General features: G+C 35.1%; 2 protein-coding genes across 4 annotated transcripts in view; one reads left to right on the plus strand and one right to left on the minus strand.

Annotated features, from left to right (window-relative positions):
- POU1F1 (POU class 1 homeobox 1) lies at window positions 1–17,701 on the plus strand (the record flags this gene model as incomplete). Of its 3 annotated transcripts, none has more annotated exons than XM_081327515.1 (7): window positions 1–142; window positions 2,645–2,794; window positions 5,086–5,199; window positions 8,672–8,914; window positions 9,072–9,236; window positions 11,926–11,986; window positions 17,337–17,701. In XM_081327515.1, the coding sequence occupies 7 exons, from the start codon at window positions 1–3 to the stop codon at window positions 17,545–17,547; spliced, it is 1,086 nt and encodes a 361-aa protein (XP_081183641.1). In that variant the 3' UTR covers window positions 17,548–17,701. The 3 variants fall into 3 exon arrangements, with proteins under 3 accessions (XP_081183641.1, XP_081183642.1, XP_081183643.1); XM_081327516.1 differs by having other exon boundaries at window positions 2,729–2,794; XM_081327517.1 differs by lacking the exon at window positions 5,086–5,199 and having other exon boundaries at window positions 2,729–2,794.
- CHMP2B (charged multivesicular body protein 2B) overlaps window positions 16,794–24,884 on the minus strand; it is a 22,300-nt gene continuing 14,209 nt past the window's right edge. The window contains exons 2-7 of the mRNA XM_081327518.1: window positions 23,413–23,504; window positions 23,027–23,221; window positions 21,419–21,521; window positions 20,976–21,082; window positions 17,695–20,841; window positions 16,794–17,456 (exon numbers count right to left, since the gene is read on the minus strand). Of these exons, the coding sequence (XP_081183644.1) occupies window positions 20,728–20,841; window positions 20,976–21,082; window positions 21,419–21,521; window positions 23,027–23,221; window positions 23,413–23,504 (611 nt within the window). The 3' untranslated portion in view covers window positions 16,794–17,456; window positions 17,695–20,727. The remainder of the gene's footprint in view (window positions 17,457–17,694; window positions 20,842–20,975; window positions 21,083–21,418; window positions 21,522–23,026; window positions 23,222–23,412; window positions 23,505–24,884) is intronic.

Consider the following 24,884-nt stretch of genomic DNA (forward strand, 5'->3'; position numbering starts at 1 on the left):
ATGAGTTGTCAAGTCTTTTCTTCAGCTGACACCTTCATCCCCTTGACTTCTGACTCGTCTCCCACTCTGCCTCTGATAATGCATCATAGTGCTGCAGAGTGTTTACCCGTCTCCAATCATGCCACTAATGTGGTTTCTACAGGTATTGTTTCTCTTATTATAAAATTGCTACTTTTATCAGTGTGCCATTTTACTGGCTTCAGTTTAGCATCTTTGCTATGCTATACAAATACTTCAAGAAATTCTTCAAGCAAAATTTGTATTTAATTAGCTTATAATATCTTTTAATTATGTTGATTTCACATTGCTTTTTGAGGCTGATCTTGTAATCAATATTCGACCATCAAACTGATGCCATTCTACTCAATATTTAACGATTTGAATTCATTAAATTGAAAAGAATACAACCTTTTTGCTTTATTTTCCTTCTAAAAATTTCTGGCACAGAATGGAAAGAATGGAAACTTTACATTTTATGAAATGACAGGTAATGACTTAAATGAGTGGTGGGTATCTGTCACTGCTCCAATCCTGAAGTAATTTATTTTGATGCTAATTATGCAAAATTAGTTTATTTCAGGTTATATGAAATGACTTTCATCTGATTTTCATTATACTCCTTTCTCAAATAGTTGAAATTAAATCCACAAAGTATGGAACACTATTAATATTGTAAAAAATCATTTGTAAAGAAAGCAAACTGTCTTGCTGTTCATATAAAAACATCGAATCTTTTTATGAAAGACTGTAATTTAATTCCAATGCATTGGAAAAAAAATCACTTTTTACCTCTTCCCATCCTGTTTTATGATTTTTTTAAAAAAATTTTTTCCCATTGCTGATCCTCTATCAGTGTCCACCTTAATAACAAGCATGATAAAAAATAAAACTTGAGGAAGTAAAGTAATAATATCAGTGCTTGTAATTACCTCTAAAACAACCTTTCAATTATTAAACATTATTAAAGTATGTACAAATTTTTATGGCTTTGTATTCTATACATGTATTCAGGGAAATGCTTTTGGTTTCTATCTTCTACTGATTCTTCAAAAGGAATGAGAAAGGATGATATGTTATTTTAATATGTTTTATATAATATTTCACATCAATTTAATCTGGCAGCTAATGGTTGTACTTGAATGAAGTCTTTTACTTCTAACTGAATGGAACTACAAACTTTGAAATTGCATTTCACTTCAAAAAATAGGAATTGTTATCCAATATTTCATATGGTACTAAACGGGAGATCCTACCTCAATGTAGTGTTCATTAGTGAAATATTTTCATATTGATTCATACATTAGTCTCTTTGAATACATTGGGATTTATTAAGTAAACAAGCACTCAGAAATAAAGCTATGTATATATATATACGTGTGTGTGTGTGTGTGTGTGTGTGTGTGTGTGTGTGTGTGTGTATTATAATATACATAATATACATATTTTCTTGCTGGAAGATTTTAATTGAACTTGTGTTTTATTTTATTAATCAATAGCTTTATTTCTGAGTACTTGTTTACTTAATAAATCCCAATGTATTCAAAGAGACTAAATTCCAAGTAAGCATATATAGACCATAGCCTTGTTTTCTGTAGTAGTATTTTAATTTTGCCACTGAAAAGTAAACTATATATAATTTTCTTGCTTTGTACATCAATTGACAGCAAGATATTTTAGCCTTTTTGAATGGTGCTTCTCAGCACACATTCACAGGAAGAAGGGTTTGTTTGTTTGTTTGTTTATTTATTTATTTATTTATTTATTTATTTATTTATTTATTTATTTATTTATTTATTTATTTATTCATTCTTATACATACTTATCATGACCATTCCTAATCTTTAGCCATTCAAGATGCCATTTATACAGAAAACAATATATTAACACTGAAACATCATATTGTAGGATACAAATTGCTCAGAGGGTTCCATGCGGGTTTACTTATCCTATTTACAAAAAATGATCTTTAAGTCAAAGAGGTGATGGGCAATTATTTGGCTGATCTCTTTCTTCTTTCTATATTATATGAATACTTTCAAAGATTTTATTTCATATTGTGCTGTATTTCAGAGTATGAGTACAGAATTTTCAGCAGACTTCAAATGTTAATCACAGAAAACTAAATGCAGCTGATATTGATCTTTCTAATGCAGTAAAATACTTACGTTATATTTGAAAACTAAGGGATTGTTTTTTTAAAAAAATATTTACAATATACTGAATAACAATAGTAATACTTATAATACTTTAGTAAAATTATATTCTGGCTTATTCAAAAACTCTGTAATAATAATAGTGCTGTTATTATTTAATAACCTTTTTTATAAAAATCAGGTTGAAATGAGTTTACTAAATTGATACTTAAATATATGACATGAATGGAAACATAGATAATTCAACATGCATTAAATGTTTCACCATCTGCCCAGTTTACTCTAGGTTTCAACCTATAACTTACTAGGCAGAGTAAATGGGTCAGTAATCATTAAATTGGATGAATGAATTGCTACATGTAACAATCAAACAATATCGTATTCTTAAGATATTCAGTGTGTAGAGTTCAGCTCATGACAAATCCAAAAGATAATTTTCATATATTTTGATAGACATAATATTTTATGAATCAGTGTATATATTCTTACTGGTCTCATCTGTTTGTCTTTGAACCCAACTCTTAAATATGCCCATATATGCTTTTCCATGGCTACTATGGAAAATATGCCATCAGGTCTGCATTATTCTGTTCCTTCTTGTCATTATGGAAACCAACAAACTGCATATGGGATGATGGCAGGTAAGAAATACTTTCTGAAACAGAATCTATAGCATTTTGACTAAAGATAATTCCAAGCGATTGTTCATTTAATCTATAACTTACCTGTGGCATTGCCAAAACCTACTACCAAACTGAGTGCCAGTCTAAAAACCTGAAAAAATCTCATAATCATAGCTACTTGGAATTATTTTTTGGTCCTCTAGCTAATATTGTCATGTGCTAAGTGTTATTGCAAAGTGTTAGCATATATAGAAAGCATGGGTACTAAATATAACAAATGTAAGAACGATTATCTGGATTGTCTCTCCATTAAAGATTTGGAAATGCTTACATGAAGAGGTCTGATCCATGAGAAGTATCTTGATAAAGGCCTTTCTTTGCTCTTGTGCCATTATTATAGAAATAAATTCCCCTTTAAGTTGAAGCTGAAATCCAAATAACTTCATAATTTATTTATGTACCTTTCTTGACAATGTGCCAGAAATGGCTTCACTTCAGGAGTGGTTTTCTTTTTTCTTCAATTTCGCATACTAGTTTATAGATCTGCTTTTCTTTAGAGAATTCTCATCCAGATACTAACTAGGCTTGGCTTGGTTTAACTTTCCAGCACAGTTACTGCTACTTCCTTAGATTTGTTCCAAGACATATTGCACACTTCAGTTAAAAAAAAAACTTTGCTTTATTATAATTAATTGATTTATTTTTACGAAAAAATAGGAGCAACAAAAGAAAAGGGAGCTATAGGAAGGTTGAGAAGTATACATTCAATTTCCCTAGACTTTTTATGTTGCATATAGAACACTTTGTAGACAAGTGTTTTTCAACCTTGGCAACTTTAAGATGAATGGATTTCCCTGGCCAGTACTGAATTCCACGCACCTTGAAATTTGCCAGAGTTGAAAAATACTGAAGTAAAACAGTATTTTGTAGAATGAGCTGTTATTTGTAGAACAGTTTATAGTACTTCTCATAATTCACCTACTTTATCTATCATGGCTATTCTCTATGTGAAATAATTAAACTTCCTAAAAATAATCTTGGCATCCATTAAAAAGAAAAAGTATTCTGCAGAAAACTGCAAGAGGTTCTAAATAAACAAGAAAAAACACATTCCAATCACCTGTTAATAATACTATGTCTATGGAGATTCTCGGAAACTGGACTTGCTTTGTTTTTCCTTGAGGATATCTTTCGCTTCTCATCCAAGAAGCTTCTTCAGTTCTGACTGAATGGCGGAGAATAAAAGGATTTATATTGCTTGCAGTCATCTGGTCATGAGAGTGCTAACAACCAGATGACTGCATGCAATGTAAATCCTTCCATTTCCCACCATTTAGTCAGGACTGAAAAAACCTCTTGACTAAGAAGCAAAACATCTTCAAGGAAAACAAAGAAAGTCCAGTTGCCTTTGAAAAAGCACCTTTGGGACAGGTGATGAGAATGTAAAATCTGTAGAAAGGTAGGAACTGGAAATTACAGAAAGATTTGGATGAGGGTATTTTCAACATCTACTTCAAGCAACAGGAATGCAAATCTTACCTGTGGACATATCAAGTTAGTCGAGATGTTTCCCAATGCAGATTACAAAAAAAGATCATGACTTATTGATATCAATTACATAGGACATATTAATAAAGTTTTTAAAAGTACAGGTTCTTCCTCACCACAGCACAAAGTAAGGTTGTCAAGTGGACTAGGTGCCACAAAATATGCTGGCTCAAAGATGTCCATATTAAGAGCCACAGGGGAATAGATAGGTGTGATCTGAAATCCCTTCTTAGTTGACAATTACTGTGAGCAGAAGACCATTTGGTTTCTTGCTATCAGTCATCCATTTTCTGGTGCTTTTCTCTCTCCTCATTTTTCCTGCTGCCCATGTCAAGAGAAGTGGAGAGAAAAAGGAGGAGAAACCCAGTTCATCTAGAGGGGATGAAAGAAACTACAAGATGGTTCTTGAAGGAGCACAAGATATTGCTGCAGATAAGTCAAGATAGCAAGCATTTGTCCATACAAGCATCTAATTCCCTGTCTTTCATTTGCTTCCTTTTTTTCTTAAATTTACCTACAGAATAAGCAACAGTATTTTAAACTGAAATATTTCTTAAATATTAGATTAAATATCTAGGGGGCTCCAGACTGACAAAGGCTGTACTAGGTGGATATGATATAAGGCTTTTTTTAAAAAAAGAAAGATTTGCAGGAATGGTTCTCATTTATTAATGCTATTATGGGCTAAAACTAAGGTGGAATTCTTCATCTCTCAATTGCTATTCTTGCAGTCTCCTCTCCCTCCCGCCCATCTCTAATAGGTATCAAGCCTACAGCTCCTGATGTGCTGGCAGCAAGCCTCTCTCAAAGCCGTATTTTGCAGACCTGCAGTATGTCTCATCCCAATGTTGTGAATGGAGTTGGCACTTTACAAGGCAAGTCTCTCCACTCTAGTGAAGTTCCTCTTAACTATCTGTTATTTAAACTACATATTCTCTTCCTGTGCTCTTGATAGGGTCTCATTGTCTCTTTTGCAGCTACAGCCACTGCTGCCTCATGTTTAATCTGACTTTGCTCTACAAAGTCAGATTCTATCTATCTTGTACTTGCGCACCTGGTTATCCTACAAAATGAGACCTTACGTTTATCACTATTGAACAGAATTTTGTTAGATACATACAACCTATCAATATTTTTTGAACCTTGAGCCTGCATTCTGATGTGTTATAATATCTCTCACTTTTGTATCATTTGCAAATTTTCTGAATGTATTTTTAGAACCTTAAGTCATTTACAAAAATACTGAGGAGCTCTGTGCCAAGGACAGTAATTTCAGTTACCCTCATTCATACCTCCTTTCGTGTAGTCATAGATCCATTAAGGATGATACACTGGGCATGGTTGTTCAATCTACTATGAATCTATATGGCTGGTGAATTATCCATCCTCCGCTGTTTTGTCTAAAACAGTGTATATGGGTATAGCCAACTTTTTCAAATGCCTTACTGAGGTTTACATATTTTGTATCTTCTCCATGATTCTTTCTAAGTGCTTGCAAACTCATTGCTTGATGATTCTGGGATTTTCCCAGATATTGATTTTTTATTGGTCTACAGTTTTCTGTGCAGTTTGTAGTTTCCTTCTTGATACTTAATCATGTCCATCAACCTTTCTGCTTCTTGCACTCTTTTTCTATTTCCTTCTACTTTTTCCAGCATTATAAACTTCTTAATAAAGGTAGGTGCTTTTCATAAAGTGCTGAAAACGTTATATTTTCAGCCTGTTCATTTGTGCCTCAAATAAGAACTTTTGATCAGTTTGTTCTGTGATTCAGATACTGTTGTTTGAGGTTATCTAAAGTATTTTCAATGGAGTTCTCTAATACTGACTTTCAAAAATATTCTTTTTGTCCAGTTTCCTCAAAGGTGTTTCACCTTCACTTCCCTACAATATCACAGAGAAAATCATTGCCTGAATGATAGTGATATTTCTATGGGTAAACTCATCATGAAGAATGGGATAGGGGGAACCCAGAGTAGAATAGAGTCCATTAAATGCCTTGTTTCATTCCAGTGGGGTGTGGGTTTATTGTTTTTACTCTTTTAATATTGGGGTTTTTTAATTAGCCACCTAGAGTTATTTAAAGTGAGTTGGCAACTATATAAATGTTCTAAATAAATAAATGCATCCAAATATCCTTCCAAGGCTTTATTGCTATCTTATCAAGTGCTAGTCTATAGCATATTTTTTGACTGTCTGCTTGTATTTTTACAGTTAGTGGTTCATCCTTTTTAATACTGTAGATAGGCAGAAGCTGTCTAGTATTTCATAATCTTCACTGTCAATTCTAAGGCTAATTGCCACTAATTTGATTGCCATTAATTTGATATTTGTTATATTTTATATTTAAAATATTTGTTTTATATTGCTAAAATGTACAGTTGCAATTAAATATGTTTTTTAATATTTAATCTTAGTCCCATTGTTTCACTATGTTCTTAGATTTTTATTAGTAAAGCTTCCATATAATTTGCATTATCAGAATATTATTATAGACACAGTGCAGGTTACTGATGTTTCTTTCACCAATTTTAAAACCATGCTGATCCTTATACTGATATTGCCTTCATGGCCATTATCCGTTGGGCAGTGTTGGGCTTCAGTGTTTAGTGGACTGTTCATATCTACAGATTTGACTTTGCTAAAGACCAATGAGAAGTTAGGATATTAGGCTATAAAGACAAGACTCTAATCAGTCCCTGGTCAATTGCTTGTGATGTGCATAGCAAAACCACCTGTGTCTGAAGATGCCAGCTACAACTTCTGGAAAAACATCAGGAAATCTTCTGTCCAGGCCATGGTCACTAAACCTTGAAGCCCAGCACTACTCATCTTCTTTTAGTCCAGCTTCCCTTAATATATATTCAGCTTACAAATTGAATAAATATTAAAAACCTTGTTTAACTTTTCCAACTTAGAGCTAGTGCATTTCACCCTATTCTTGTTTGGAATGTGGTTTTTCTTTGTCCTATATATAAATTTTCATGATGACAATGACCTGCATTGTGAATGCCATTCTCCTAAACACATTCCATAATTTGACTTTGTTTATCCAACCAAGCATTTTTCTACAATCAATGAAGCCCATATTGATTTATTTTTGTATTTTCTGGATCTCTCAATTATCCAATGTGAATTAGCAATTATGTCTATTCTGAAACCTGCTTGAACACCTGATATTTCCCCTTTACATAAAGTTGTAATCTGAATCAAATGATCCTAAGTATTGTTTTGCCAGCTTGTGAAATTAAGGGTATGGTATAATTTGTACCCTTTTTAAATCTCCTTTCTGTTGACTGCCATGTTGTTCTCCAGATCTGCTATAATAACTTGGTTGGAACATTTACTCTTCTTCAGTTCCTTACCATATTTTTGTGAATAATCCATTAATACTTGCAGTCTTTCAAATTCTACCCGGAGTGCTGAGCTACCCTAATGTTCTATTACTAAGAGTTCTTGTAATTATGGAATATCTGCTATGATTTCTTTGATGTCAACATGTCTACTATATAGTATTTCACTATACAATAAAGATGGATTTTTTTTCCAGTCAGTTACTATTTGTCCACTGCTGGCTTCCCATACTGAGATAACAACAGCCTTCTGAGTTCAGAGATCTTTTGAATGACTTTCCTTCTTTTCTGTTTCCATCTTCAGTGTCATTACAGATATCATTGTAATACTGCTGTTAATATTCAGGCACATATTCTCTAACAACAATTTTTATTTATTTATTTATTTAATACTATTTCTATACCGCCCTTCTCCCGAAGGACTCAGGGCGGTGAACAGGGCAAGAATAAAAATACAGATTACAAAAGTTAAAACAAGATTAAATAAATGCCCACATACTAAAATACATCTTTAAAACTCAATAAAATAACCATAACAACCCCCCCCCCAATCCCTTCATCAGGCCAGGCCAGCTTGTTCAAAAAAGTATGTTTTTAGCTCGCGGCGAAAGGAGCGAAGGTCGGGCGCCGTCCGGAGCTCAACCGGTAGCTGATTCCATAGCTCCGGGGCGCCCACAGAGAAGGCCCTCCCCCTGGGGGCCACCAGTCGACATTCTCTGACCGGTGGCACCCTGAGGAGGCCCTCTCTGTGGGAACGCACAGGGCGGAGGGAAGTCGATGCCGGCAGCAGGTGTTCCCTCAGGTACTCCGGGCCCCTGCCATGTAGGGCTTTGAATACCATTACTAATTGAGGCTGAATTCAAATAACAAACAATTTAAGCGATCATTACCCATTCTTTACCAATGATTGATATACACTTAACAAAATAAAATATTTTATCTCCTTAAAATTGGTTTCTAAACAGAAAGTTGTATGTGTTTTGTTTCTGGATAGGTGGTCTTACTCCTTGCCTGTATAAATTCCCTGAACATGCTCTAAGTGCCAGTTCATGTGCTCTAGGCCACAGCTTTACTTCCATGCACCCATCTCTACTTGGAGCTGATCCTACCGCTGATTTTAAGCAGGAATTTCGGAAGAAGGCCAAGTCACTTGATGAACCAATAGATATGGATTCTCCAGAAATTAGAGAGTTGGAGAAATTTGCCAATGAGTTCAAGTTGAGAAGAATTAAGCTAGGTATGTGATTCATGCAACTAGACCAACTTAAATATATTTTGTTTTATTCTAAACTATCATATATAGTGTTTGGATATAATTACATCACCACTCTCTTTGTCTCTTCTTTGACCTTGGATTTTTAGTTTGATTTTGTAGGCCTATTTCCTTTTGTTAGGTTATACACAAACAAATGTTGGAGAAGCTCTAGCTGCAGTGCATGGCTCTGAATTCAGCCAGACTACTATTTGCCGGTTTGAAAACTTGCAACTGAGTTTCAAGAATGCCTGCAAACTGAAATCCATATTAACCAAGTGGCTGGAGGAAGCAGAACAAGTAGGAGGTATCACAGACTTTTTTTTAAAAAAATGTCAAAACTATTTGTGTTTATGTGCAAGTTAAGACTGTGCAGCATTCTGAACCTGAAAAGTTTTGAACACACATGGATACACAAGTAGCACTCGTCAGCAACTTGCTAAACCGAATGAACATTTTCCCAGGGTTGTGCTGTAATTGTGGAGTACAGCCATGGAATTTAAGGAAGAGATGCAGCTATTTTAACAGGGCAAGAATGTAGTATTCTTTGTGCTCCAAAGAACTTCTTTCCTTTCAAAACTGAAGCAGTACACAGCTACATTGCATGTTTAAGACTGTACATGGAGCAGTGAAAATATACAAGAAACATGGTTGTTTTCAGACAATAATTCCCTTATTTCTTAAAGGAAGACCTGGATTATTCTCACAATCCATGTCCAAGTCTAGTGCTACATACCTGTAGAAAGCTAACATTATAACAAATGTTATGTTTGTTTGTATGTATATGTGTATCTATATATGAACAGCCCCTTCACACTGATCTATAATGTGCATTGTAAATACATTGATGTTATGGAAGCAGTGTGATTCCTCTCGCACTATACATGTTCACTGAATGTACAGGAAAAGTGCATATAAACACAATCAAATAATATTTCCAGAGCCTGACAGAAATAGTAAAGTAATATCTATAACTTATACCAGTAATGCTAAACATGTTCCTGAACTCTATCACCTCAGGCAATTATAAAGCTACTTTAAGAAGTAATACTGTTTACACATTTTTAATTTGAGAATACATGCAGACAACACTTTTTATTTGCTTCATAACATATGTGAAGGCAAATTGGGAAGCATTTCTTCAGAAGACTATGGATATGTAGATTTCCACAACTGCGAAGGTTGCAGAAAGAGTCAGCAGAACAAATGTTCTTGGCCAAATACAGTCAGATTCACATATATTGGGACAATAATACATTTTTGGGCATTTGGCCTCTGTACACCACCACACTGAATTTGAAATGAAACAGTCAACATGTGAGCAAAGTGAAGACTTTTAGCTTTAACTCAAGGGGTTTAACAAAAGTGTGGCATTACACATTGAGAAATTACAGCATTTTATTACACCCACCTCTATTTTTGGTGACTCATAAATAATGGCACAAATGGCTGACAGTTACAGGTGTTCCTTGTTCCCTGATTAGTTCATGGCAAATCAAGCAGATAAAGATCTGGATTTGGTTTTGATGTTAACATTTGCACTTGATAGCTGTTCATTGGAACACTCAACATGAGGTCCAAAGAGGTATCTATGCAAGTGAAAGAGGCCACCATTGGACTGAAAGAAAGAAAAAATAAAGCCATCAGACAGATAGCAAAAACAATGTAAGTAGCCAAAAGAACAATTTGGAACATTCTTAAAAGAAGGAATTAACTAGCAGCTCAGCAACACCAAAAGGCCTGGAAGACCATGGAATTTTCTCATTGGTGAAAACAAAAAAACCTCTCACAATTCTGGCCAAGTCTAGAACACTCTTGAGGAGGTAGGCATGCCATTATAAAAGCCTACAGTGAAGAGACAGCTTCATGAATGTAAATACAGAGGCTTCACAACAAGGTTCAAAGCATTGGTAACACTCCCTAACAGAAAGATCAGATTAGGCTTTTCCAGAAAGCACCTATAACAGCCTGCCCAATTCTGAAATAATATTCTTTGGACTGATGAAACCAAGATCAACCTATACTATAATGATGGAAAAAGTATGGAAAAGGGAAGGCATAGCTCATGATCAAAGCATACCAAATCATCTGTCAAACATGGAGGAGGCAATGTCATGGCATCAGCATGTATGGCTATCAATGAAACTGAGTCACTGGTGTTTATTGATGACTTGAATGCTGATAAAAGGCAAAGAAATCAAGACAAAGAAATGGAATATTCTTCATTGGCCAAGTCAGTCACTGATCTCAGTCTAATAGAGCATGCTGTTTATTTACTGAAGGCAGAAAGACCCACAAACAAGCAACAGTTGAAGGCTGCAATACAGGTGTGACAAAGGAGGAAACTCTGCATTTGGTCATATCCATGGGTTCCAGACTTCACTGACTACCATTTTTTTTGTCCAAGTACTAAAAATAATCCTTATATTTATAATTATTTTAGTTTGTCCCATCATTTATGAGCCACCAGAAATAAGGGTGGGTTTATTAAAATGGCTGTAATTCCTCAGTGGTTAATGGTTGACGACACTTTTGTTAAGCCCCTTGAATTAAAGCTAAAAGTCCTCATTCCACTCACATTTTGACTGTTTTATATCAAATTCAATGTGGTAGTGTACAGAGACCAAATGCCAACTTATCATTATCACAAAATATACAAACCGGACGTGTTATATGCTCCTGATGGATTCACATGGGTTCTCCTCTTACAGTCATAATGCACAAAATAATTCTAAGCAATTTAGCTTTTATTGTACAAGAGCATAGCAGCTTGCCAACTAATGTATAATATCTGTCATAAGAAAATAGTTTAGCTTGAATTTTAACAAACTTTATTGCACTTCTCTCTCACTATCACATACAAGCATACATTTTATAAAATACCAAATACAAACCAAAACACAAATATTAAATACAATATGTGACATGAGATGTTTTGCAACATTATCATTAACTACCAGAAATTATTTTTTAATTATTTTTTTCCCACTGTATAGCTCTATACAATGAAAAAGTTGGCATGAATGAACGGAAAAGAAAACGCAGAACCACCATTAGGTAATAAGTAATGCACCTTTTTCACATGTATGGTCCTCATGAGTGATAGGGATTCTATTAGACTTCTCTACTGTATCTTCTCATAATGGTTTACAACTTGTATGCAACTATTTTAGCATGTCTGATTAAACTGTAGGTTTCAATGTATTTCTAAATCAGGCATGTCAAACTTGCGACATCATGTGACGTTGTGCGATTTATCGGGACTTTTTCCCCATTGCCGGCAATGGGGTGGGCACAGTTTCAGCGTGACGCCTCTGGCCCGTGGCCAGCAGTGTGACATGCGTGTTCTAAATAAACAGAGGCTGACACTTCTATGAGGTGTTAAAACTATGAACAATTGAAGTTAAAAAGTTGGATTTTGCAGCAATACAACAATCCAAAATGTACTTCCAATTCAATGACCTCCGTTCATTCCGCTGGGACCTGAAGACCTGGCTCTTCGAGCTCTCTGGCCCAGGCTGAGAATTTTAATTCTAATTTTAATTGGAATTTTTTTTTACTTTTTACTTTTTTACTTTTTTTTTACTTTTTTTTTTTACTTTTTTTTACTTTTTCAGGGACTGTTATAATCTTTTTAATTGTTTTTAATTTTTGTATTTCTTGTTTTAATTACCCTGTTAACTGCCCTGAGTCCTTCGGGAAAGGGCGGTATACAAATCCAAATAAATAAAATAAATAAACTATGAAGTGCTCAGCAGGCAGCTAGGCAGGCAGAAGGTTTGTAACTATTTCCTAACTCTGGATATTATTAAAAATATGTTAGGAGATCTCAAATATCCTGAGGGCACCTGAGAATATTTCGGATCTACAAAATTTCTGCAAGGCAGGGTGGGAAAAATAGCAAAGCAAGAATGGAAAGACTTAGATGGTTACGGATGGTTGAAAAATATTTATTTTGTTCATAATTACAAAAAAAAGTTACTTGATACTGACTGGAGAATGTCCAAACTTCTCTACTTACCATATTTTTCAAATTTTGAGTTTCTAAACAACTACACTTAAATATTTGTTCATGTTCTTAGAAAAGTGTCTTGTTTATTTTGTACCTTACTGAGATTATATCAAGTGTTCTCTGAAGGATACATTGAAAGACATATTTTAATCAGGGGACTCTAAACAACTAAATCTTTTCAACAATCAAAACAAAAGCCACAAATGTTGCTTACATTATATCCATATTTATTTTTGTAATATCTGAATGGAGTATGTAATTTTATCAGATTATAAACTGCACAAAATGGGCGCAGTTTATCTGATCACCCCAAACTTCAACATCATTGTCACTAATATTTAACAGAATACTGCTTTGATATCAAAACTCAAGTACTGTGCTGCCCTCTTGTGATCAGAATTATTGATTAAACCTATATTGCATTTTGAAATTGTTGAAACTAAAAATAAAAATGTATAACTGTATAGAATCTTTTATAGCATTTATAAGCAATATCAAGACAACTATAATTAAAGCTGAAAAGGATCCTTGTGAACCAAACTGACACAATAGGAAGCAGAAGTATTTGCTTATTGGATTTAAGACATTTTCCTCATTCTTATTTGTCCTTACTATTCCTTGAATAAACGGAACTGTTCATAGTCATTATTCCCAGGAAGATAACTCAGAAAATGGGTCAATAATGATATGAAAGCAAAAGCAGAGGGAAGGAACAGCAGCAAAGAATGATGATCTAAATATACACCATTTAGAAGTACTGAAATAACCATAAGTCTTGGCTCCTCAGACTGCCCAGAAAGGTCTTCTCTTTGGTTCCTGTAATTTGTCACTTTTTCTTTCTTTATGCATAAGGGGGAACATATGGCATGTGAAGACTTCTGTTGTCACTGAAGCTTGCTAAACAAGAACTGACAAAGTTAAGCAGCAGCCAAGAGCAGGGCAGCAGCGGGCACCTTAGTACTAAAGCTCTCAACTATGTCCAATAATGCTTACAATTGCCATTAGCACTAGCAATCTTCTTAAAATTTGGGCAGTAGTAATATAAGCACATTATCCAAATCATATCCAATTAATCTTCTATTCAAACTTATGTACTAGAATTTTAGTTCTTTATGGAAAAGCTGCCTGCAACTTTAGGTAAAGGTAAAGGTTCCCCCTCACATGCGTGCTAGTCGTTTCCGCAGGGCTTTTTTTCTAAAAAAAAAAAAAAAAGGTTCCGGAACTCTCACCTTGGTGGGCACAGGAGGTGTGGGGTTGGAGCTGCTGGGGTCATGGGTGTGAGCGGTGTTGGCGGCGTGCTGCCCCCCGGGGCAGGAGCCAGCGCGGCTGGTGCTGTGGGAGCAGCAAGGCCCACTCTATATGGCGAGACTGCGTGCGGTGGGCAGTGGAGGCAGTGCGGACCAGGCGATGCAGGGCAGCCACTTAGGTGCGCAGGGCGAGGCGACGGTGGTGCAGGTCCAGCACTGGGTAGGCCACCAGCCTGGCTGACATGGGTGAGCACAAGGAAGGAGTGCACGTGGACTCAGCAGAACCCACTTCCCACTCCTTGTCCTCTCTTACTTACCTAGTTAAGATGGTGTAGTTGGGCAGCAGGAAGGGGTGCAAAGTTCCTGCCTTCGCTGCAGACAACTTGCCTGTGCAATGTTTGTCAGCCAGGTCTTTTGGCATGCTCAGCAGCAAGCCAATAGGCCAGGCGTAGGCAACCTTGGCTCTTATGGCTCATGGACTTCAACTCCCAGAAGATGTTACATAACATAACATCAACTGGAAGATGTTAAACTGTCCTTCTGTTTCTTTCCTTCCCAGAAATTGTATGAAATTAATGAGCCCTCCCTAAGCTCAGCTGATCAGCTTGTCCTGGATTGTTTTGCCGCAAAACAGAAGTTTGCAAGTTGCAGTTGAGACATCTCATTTTAGATATACTGTATCACATATAATTGAAGATTGTAATTAGTTGTGTGTGCATGTTCAACAAGTGTGATGTATTTGTGCTGGCATTTCTAGGCCTCTTTCCAACCACATCCAGAAAAATTTGTAACAAACATTGGAATTCTTAAGGCCATGTTTGGTATTTCCCAGCAATCTGTTACTGGAAGGAAAAAAGCAATCCCTGCTGCGTTACTGATACCAGAGAAGCATTTGCATGTATGCAGGTATCCTTAGGCTGCCATAGTTATGGATGAGAAATATTGGTTGCAAAGTTGGCATTTCTGGATGTAATACAGATATTTTGGACTTATTTTTGTTTTTTTGCATGTTTGATATTATTAAAAAGGCATATGCTACTGACTACGTTTATGCACATATGTAACATCTTTTGCTAGGTTGCTTGTCCAGAATGTGAAAAGTGAAAGATTGTGACTAAACAAAATTTTAATGTACAGATAATACCACCATAAATTATTTTAGCCTTTTTAATAAATGTTGTTATTGATGTTAAGCTCACCATGGAAAACATCATATATTGTTATGTATATACTAGGTTAATTATTTAAAGACTGAAGTGCAACATAACTAGATTCTAAATAATCTATTTTTCAAAACACACAACAGTCCAAACAGTAAAAGTAAAGTCCAAATTAAGAATATTTCATTCTTAAGAAATGTTTAAAGTGATTTAGTTGTAATAAAGTATGTACAAAAGATACTATTTTTTTCTAGCATCAGCTAACATATTACATTGAGAAAAATGTTTCTCATTTCTTTCCTGTTACCTTTAATTGATTTCATTGCAGACATGTTAACATAGGAAACAGATTATTTTGTTATCTAATTTTACCTTCCAAAAGACAGAAGCAGACGAAAAATGTGAGGTTCTTTCCTGTTGACTTTTTTGAATTAGTTTTGATTCTAAAAGTTTAGTTCCTAAAGAAGTAACCCTGTAAATAATTTTAATCTCCTCCTCTAGGGCTGGGTAGGCAACCTTGGCTCTTTTATGACTCAAGGACTTCAACTCCCAGAATTCCTGAGCTAGCATGGCTCAGCTTGGAAACCTCTCTTTCCCCTCAGCATGGCTGGCTCAGGATTTCTGGGAGTTGAAGTCCATGAGTCATAAAAAAGGACCAAGGTTGCCTAGCCCTGCAATAGGCTTTCAGACGGAGCTTTTTTTTTTTTTTTGCAAAAAAAGGTGCCGGAATGCCATTCTGAGCATTCTATGAGAAAAAAAGCCCTGCATTTCTGACTCTAGGGGCCAGTGTTTCCAAGCCGAAGAGCCAGCGTTTGTCCGAGGACGTCTCCGTGGTCATGTGGCTGGCATGACTAGACGCCAAAGGCACACGGAACGCTGTTACCTTCCCACCGTAGTGGTCCCTATTTTTCTACTTGCATTTTTACGTGCTTTTGAACTGCTAGGTTAGCAGAAGCTGGGATGAGTAACAGGCGCTCACTCTGTTACACGGCACTTGGGATTCGACCTGGCAAACTGCCGACCTTCTGATCGACAAGCTCTAACCCTAACCCTAACCCTAACCCACTGAGCCACCACGTCCCTCCTGCAACTTTACTGAATTACAATTTTAAATCTAATGCCACTCTAATGAATACAATCTGGTAAGGGGACAAATGGCAACATAGGGTATTAGATTTCCACCAATTGTTTTCAGTGAATGAGATAATGCACACAATGTATGTCCACCTGGCTTACCCAACTAGACATGTATGCCATGTCCATGTTATTTCAGAATGCTGTTTATAATTATTGAATTCTGATCCAACTTAAGTTGATGCGGCAACCATAGTACTTTTGATGTTACCAAGTACACATTTAAGAGTGTCATAAATCAAAAGGGAGATTTTATTGAAGTTGTTAAATAGCAGGTTCTTTGGTGCAGGAATGAAGACGAGGTAACTGAGTACAGGGAAACTCATATTTTATTTCGTGCAGAATCTGTACTGGCAAATGGCTGCAACTAGCCGCAATATATAGTCTACCCCCTAGGCGGCAGCCAATAGGTTTGAAGCAACCATTGCCGCCTAGGGATAGCCAATTATAGCACTGGAGACTTGTAGTCTGGGTTGCTGGAGAGCCGTTAGCTGCTCCAGCAACCCACGTGGTATTACTAATGAGCCCAGTACATAACAGACGTGTTCTCATTTATCAGTATCATTTTGAGGCTGGTCATGTCCTTTTCTTTTGTAGATGGTGTGGTTCTTCCTTGCTAATTTCTTTTTAAGCTACTTTAGGCATTGATTGGGATGAACATGGAAGGGTTCTCGCCCAGAAGTCGTTTTATAGTTTATTTGTTATGTACCTAGACATATAAAAGTTACATGATTTCATGTCCTTTCGAAAACTGAGATAATGAGTATACATGATAAGCTGCCCACTGTTTTAACGTAGCATGAAGACAGCATGAAGAAAGGACTATGATTGCAATGTGGTATTTTTCTTTTCAGTATTGCCGCGAAAGAAGCTTTGGAAAGCCATTTTACAGAACAAAGCAAGCCTTCATCTCAGGAGATCATGAGGATGGCAGAGGGGCTGAATCTGGAAAAGGAAGTGGTCAGAGTTTGGTTCTGCAATCGAAGACAAAGAGAAAAGAGAGTGAAGACAAGTTTACACCAGAACACCTTTAATTCCATTATTAAGGACCATCAAGAGTGCTAGTAGAATTCTTTCCTCAGACAAATGGATTTCTTAGCTTTAACTGTTTGAAAAACTTCTTGCCCCACCATACCAACAAAGAAAGTAGCATATTACCTTTATAAATGTATTTAATAATGGAAGTTTAACTTTATGTATTTCCGTAAGTACCTTTACTTAATAGAAGGCATTAAAACTGCATGCTTCAAACACTTCAGGAACACTTCACACCTCCCTGCTATTCATTAAGAAACTCCTGTCTCTTCAGGATTCTACACCAGCTGGAAAAAGAAGTCTAGCTATTTAAAGGTAGTATCAACTTTGAATTATCAGGGCTTGTGCAACTTCTAGGGCATTCTTCAAATTCATTGGTGAAGGGTCTATTGCTCTGGAAATCTCACCATATTAGTGCAGAAAGACAAGATATTTGGAAAATTCAAAAACAGGCATTTTTTTTCCTGTTATGAAGACTGCTTGGTTGCTTTATTGCCTGCATTTTTAGTTTTTGCAAGGAGTAATTTTTGGTGCTGAAAAGGTAAACATTTGTTAAAAATATCAATTAAATATACCAATAAATTAAATAATATGTTTTTATATTTAATTAAGCAGAGATTTTTTTGAAAATGGCATATTGGTGATTAAATAGGAAGCATTATGCCAGGTCTCATTTGGAATTTGGACATCCAGTTATTAGCAGATGGTTAACCTGGGAGTCTCCATCTCATTCACAAAATGGCTATCAGAAAACTACATCACCCTGATCCCAACCCCAAATCAGGTAAAACAAAACAAAGTGGGAATGTGATGATGGTATCTTATACCTTAGTTGTTTAATCCAATACTTTATTAGCACCATTTATAGTAATATAAATTAGTGTAGTACATTTTAACACTAAGTATTTCGCTCTCCTATGAGAGTGAGATTTTGAAGGAGGGCTAAAAAAAATTGCAGAAATTCCTAAAGCAGGAACTGAGAGATGAGAAAACAACAAACTGAAATTGAAAAGTTGCCAAGTTAAATTCTGTCTCATATTGGGTGCATTTTTCCTGTCTACTTCTTTCAGATGTTCCCTTTCAGCAATCTGCAGTTATAGAATAATTAATTTTTAAACATAATTTTCAATATTTCAGCTGAGGTAGTATTTTTAAGATTTTTTTTCACCAGATGAATTATTTCTCCTAGTAACTAAGTTTATTCTATTCAAATTATTACAGATGTTTTCAAAGCAAAAAAACAGATTTTTAAAAACTGCTTTGTTTTTCAAAAAATTAATGTATTATTACCGTAATTTAACTAATATCAAGCATCTGAATATAGGGAAGTACAGATGAGATTAACAATATATTTTTTTTTAAAAAGGTCACATCTAGTTTTCACATGTTGTATAACACAATTCTGCTCATGCCTGCACTGAAGTTCCATTAAGTTAAATGGAGCTTACTTTTAGGTACTAGTACGTAAATTGCAGCCAAAGTAACTAATTGATAGATTTTAGATCCTTATTATGCAGTAATACAAATTAAATCTATCAGATTTAATTGGCAATAGTTAAAGACTTTTATTTTTAAACCATGAAAGCTTACACAACCTTATCATAGTGGATATACTGTACTAAACATTGTTGTAGTTATAAAATCCAATTTCATGATAATTAAGTGATGTGACGCTTTGACACAATGCATAATTAAATAATTGGTTCCTTTTAAAATTGAATGCTACATTCTCATTGCTGTTAACTTTCTATTTTCATATAATTGTTGGTCAAATAATATAGCCTCAGCAATTATTTTGTTATGTTATTCATTGACTCATCCTTTGCATTTGTAAGATTAGTGCCAAATCTACAATGCAGTTTGAAAAAATACAAAATACTCTTACAACCTGCTTTTCTATTGCTACACAATTCAAGTGAATTATCTGTCCTATAACACAGGGGTCCCCAACCTCCGGGCCGTGGACCAGTACCGAGCCGTGGCATGCCAGCAACCGGGCTGCACAAACAAGCAAATCCCCATCTGCAGGATGCAGACAGCACCCTCTGGTCCGCGGAAAAACCTCTCTCCACTTAACCGGTCCCTGGTGCCCAAACGGTTGAGGACCTTTGCTATAATACATATAGCATGTGTTACTTAACCATGTTAGGCTCAATTTAAATTCAAATAAATTCATTAACTTCAGTTAAGCCAGTGTACAACATTCAAGTGTAAAAATGGATATAGAGCATGTTATATTGGACAATAAAACATATTTTGCAAAGTAACATTTGTTTAATGAAAAATGCTGCATGGTATTTATGTACAAATGCTATTGCAGGAAAAAGATTATCTTTTTCAGGTGTTATATACTCCACACCAATCATGGAGTTCACATAATTTCAGTGCTAACTTAAGTTAATGGCTTACATTACTTTTTTCACAATTCAAAACTTAATTAAAAGAAACCAAGCATTATATACACAAAGGCACAGACTCCTCTTCAAGTCAGCTATATTACAGTACAATGGAAATTATTCAATATTTTCCTTTCCAACATCTTTGCTAACAGAAAATTATTTTAGACCATAGCCCTGTCTCCAGAAGTTTCACTAGTTGGATATCAATACTATTCCAGAATCTATAATGGGAACACATGTATCATTTTAACATTAAACTGAACTAAATTGTTAAAAAGTATTTATCGAAAGATTCACTAAATTTTTACTGAAATTTTTGTAATCATTCTCCTGAAGATGACAACTGTCTCTTCCCATTCAGAAAAAAACAAGGTTTCATTTTAAGTCATGTTATTTCTTAAGAAGTGTTTACAATTGAAGCAGAGCTGAAATGTTTTCAGAAAGGCTGCTTGTAATAATTTACAAAATGTGGAAATCTAAAGATGAATGGAATAGTTATCAAGCTAAATACTTTTTGTCCAAAAACTAAACTGAAGAAATCAAAATTTAAACCATATGTAATAAATGGTCTGTTAATAAAACATCCCAATTTAATAAAAGATATACAAATTCTTCATCACATATATTTGTTCTGTTCTCTTTCTCTCTCAAGTTTAGTTCTTCCAGCTGTCTTTAGAAATGACCATTACCAATAATGGCTTAGGCGAGATTTGCAATGAAATCTGGTTTTTTATTGAAACCTGTACTGGAGGTTTGTGCATATGCCAATGTTGGAACTGCTGTAGAAGTCAGGCTTCATATTAGCATAAAGCTAATCTACTCCTAAGGCTTTAAGCTGCCGCTCAATCTCTTCATCTGAAATTGTAGCATTTTTTGATGTAGATGCAGACGGCATGCCTATCGCAGCTGAAGGAGCCTTTGCCATCTAATAAAAAAATAATATGAAAAGTTAAATTTATGTAACCGAGATAACATTTATCAACTGCAAGCATACATCCATAAAAAAACTGCTATTACAATGTAAATTAAAATGGGTAGGGGGAGGAGATTTCTTCATACCTTTCCAGATATTTCAATTCCAATTTCATCAAGAACTTGGTTAACAATATCCTGGCTTTCTTGTTCTTCATCAGAATCATTGAAGATATCATCTAGGGTATCGCTGACTTGAAAGAGAAGTCAAAGCCAAGACTGAGCATAGTAACTAGACAACTTCAGCATAACTTTTCACTTTTATGTCACAGAATGTTTAAAGCTAATGTCAGGAATATACTAAATGTTTCAATTATTCCCATTTCATCCTCCTGAAAGGACAGTGAAAGTTTTCATTTCAACGTGCTGCATAAATCTTTTCCAGAATGTTATCATTCTCTCTCAAAGCATGGATGATGATGAGTTTAATAACTTCAATCAAAATCAGTTTAAAATCTATGAAATCAATTATAGATTTTTCTTAGTAGAACTAAGAAAAAGGTTTAGCCCAGTATGAAAAAACAGCTTACTCATTTCTTCGGTCATTTCCATTTTCATATTTTCTTTCTGGAAATTCTGCATAGTTTGCAAAGTCTTCTGTGGATCCATCTTTTTATTGACAGCCAGCATTGTCTACCAGTACAGAGAAAAGGCCATTTCATATTAAAACATATTTTGGTCTAATATCATATAAAGATCACCCCATCATTACAATTTTATACGTTTTAAAAAAGTCTTGTCTTGTTTGTAATCCCAGTTTCAGCATCATAAAGAGTTGTTAGATCTGCAAACCAGATTTTAACAATACCTATTTCTAATTTTGATCTGGCTTGATCTAACAATAAATTAGAATGACAGATTCACAAATTTGGAGTAGACTACTCAGAATACAAAGTCCAATGTTTAGTCAGTATACAAATTCAGATTAAAATATACCTGACAAATGTCCATTTATGCCTCTTACTCAGCAAAGGAGAACTTGCTTTCTCCTTAATGAATTGGTTTTACTGCTCTTATTGACAAGAGGTTTTCCGAGCATCCATCTGGAATCTGCTGCCCTGAATTGAGGACTATCATTCCATATCCTACTAGGATGTTTGAGAACAGGTCACGGCCTTTTTCCTTGTGACATCACTTCAGGCATATGAGAATCTTAGCATATTGTCATAAAATTACCATTTTCATGGCAAAAATATATATTTCCTTCCTTTTCTTTTTTTTTAAACATGATTTTGTTTCCAGACACTGAACATCTTTATTGGCCTGATGAAGTTTGTCATTTTTAAAGTTTTGGACACAGTAATCAGGGTACTCTAATCAATGCTACAGCATAATATTACCTGATCAAATACTGGATTCATCAACCATCTCCTTCATATATTCTTTCTGGGGTAGAGAATTTCACTTTGATTGTAAAATTGCATTAATTTTGATTATGGTTACTGAAATGATCCAACTTCAAACAATGGCTGATGGTTGGCTTGTTTCAAGTATGTATAAGAATAGCCATTGTTTGTTCAGGAGCTGGAAAATGGCAAGTTTAAGGATATGTAATGGCAGCCCACAGTAAACTAATAAGCATTAAGAGACATTGTGGCATGAGTGAAGCTTTCACATAGTATTTTTAATGTACAGGTCTTACAAAATAACGGAATAGCAAAAAGCCAGAAAAGTTTTAGATTTTTTTTTAATTAGTTGCCAGCTGAAAAAAATGCCTTTAAACTTATTAGGCAATTGTTTTCTGTACCACTTTGTTCCAATCAACCAAAATACTCAAGATCAACAGTTTTCAACTTCTGTGCCACAGCACATTTGTATGCCGTGAAAGGTCAGTTGCCATGCTCCGTCAGCAAGGCAAAATAAATGACAGGAAGTGCTGTGCTGTTGTGCAGCTGCACAGTCAGAATCCCACTTCCATTACATCACTTGGCTAAACTGCTTCCATTTTAATTTCTGGGTCCCAACAACCTGTGATGTCACTGGACCTCTGCTAACCAATCTAAAGTCCTGACTATAACATGTGTGCTCTGAGATGAAAAAGATTAAAAACAAACAAACACTGCACTAAATTTTCAGACAGAGGTTTTTCCTAAATACCAGACTCCCAGAACTTGGGTGAGTTAGGATCAATTGCCTACCTTTGCTGTTGTTGACATTGCTCCTGCCATCTTCATCTGAGAATTCATCAGTTTTGTCTGAGTTGACATGGATGTAACTTTTGAGCTAACAGCGTAGGTTCGAGTTTTCTGTTTTCTCAATTGCACAAGCTGTTTTGCTAGAACCTTACAAGCTTCCTTGTTTCCTGTTTTAGCCATTTTCTTTATTTCTAATTCCTATTGATTGAAAACAAAGCTGATTTTAAAATTTGTTTGTATTTATATTTTATCAACTATCAATATAATTATTATAATAAATAGCCACGGACGCCTAACTAGCAACTGTATTTGAAAACTTTAGGAAAGTAGAAAATATCATTTTATAAATTGGCTTTTGTGAACAATGAACAATTATATGATACACTTACCAGTTGCTTTTCTTGTCTCTCCAAAGCTGCTCGATCTCTTCCTATAGCCCTCTGTGTACCTCTTAATTCCTTATTTTGTTCTTTAATTATATCTAAAACCAAAACATTTATTCACAGACATTAACGACATGAATAAGACATAGATTTTCTAACAGTGAGAGAGTATTCTTAGCTGGGTTGCTCTTCCTACTCATTACAGAACCTCAACAATTTTTCTTAGATTTCCAGAAAGGAAAAGAGACCAACTTCTTATCCAACTTCTGGTCCCATTTGCTCTGGCATGACATTCACCACAAATATAAATCTTCCTTTTACATTTTTTTTAAATTTTAATTTGCGGCAACATTTAATGCTCACCAATCTCTAAAGGTTCAAATAGCCCTGTACTCTGATACATCGACAGAAAATTCTGTTGGGTGTCGTTACCATTATGAAAACTTGTCAACTGATCAACTGCTATCTACCTTCCCCTGCCTCCCAGATAAATAGGAGCAGTAACCCAAATAGGTTTTACATAGTAGATAGATGACAATTCTCGTCCAATGTTCATATTAAATGGCAGCACATAATAACATTATTGGTGATGGGGTGGAATAGAGAAAAAAGGGAAAGCAAAAAAAAGATACAACATACAATTTTTCAAAACCCCAGGAAACAACAACATAAAAAACCCTCATAAGCACTGAGTAACATAAACTACCTTAAAGGCTAAACAACTGCTGAAATAGTACTGCTATGACTAGTTTGTGAAATAGTATGAAGACCAGGCAGATTTCTGTGGAGGGAAGGTATTCAACAGAATAGGGGTCAAAACTATTGACTATTCCATGCCTCCTGTACTTTACAAATTACTATATGGACTCTTTTCATGGTCAGATTGGATGGGTAGATTTGACTTGGCATAGCATTACTTTGTTATATGTAGCATTGTACCCCAAAGGACTTTAAAAGTAATGACTCGCACTCTAACTTGAGTCCAGAAGCCTGCTGGCAACCAATGTAACCAAAGTTACCGTATATACTTGAGTATAAGCCGACTCGATTATAAGCCGAGACCCCTAATTTTACCCCCAAAAATTGGAAAAAGTTGGTGACTCGAGTATAAGCCGAGGCTGGGAAATGCAGCAGCTCACGGTAAATTTCAAAAATAAAAATACAGGTAGATAACAATAAAATTGCTTTAATTGAGGCATGTGGAAAAGAGGGTCAACAAAAACAATATATTATCAGTATATTCAACAAAAACAATATATTATCAGTATATTCAACAAAAACAATATATTATCAGTATATTCAACAAAAACAATATATAATATTAAAGTATTAACAATAACTTTAAATGTACAAAAACCTTAACTCAATAAGCAACCAAGCTAAAACACAAGCATCAAAATCCTTCAAAACTGGATTCCTCCTCCTCATCTGTATCTGCAAACAGAGCTTCAGCTGTAGCTGGTGTGAGGTTATCATCA

The sequence above is a fragment of the Vipera berus genome (genome assembly GCF_964194415.1).
Source record: "Vipera berus genome assembly, chromosome: 4".
NCBI lineage: Eukaryota > Metazoa > Chordata > Lepidosauria > Squamata > Viperidae > Vipera > Vipera berus.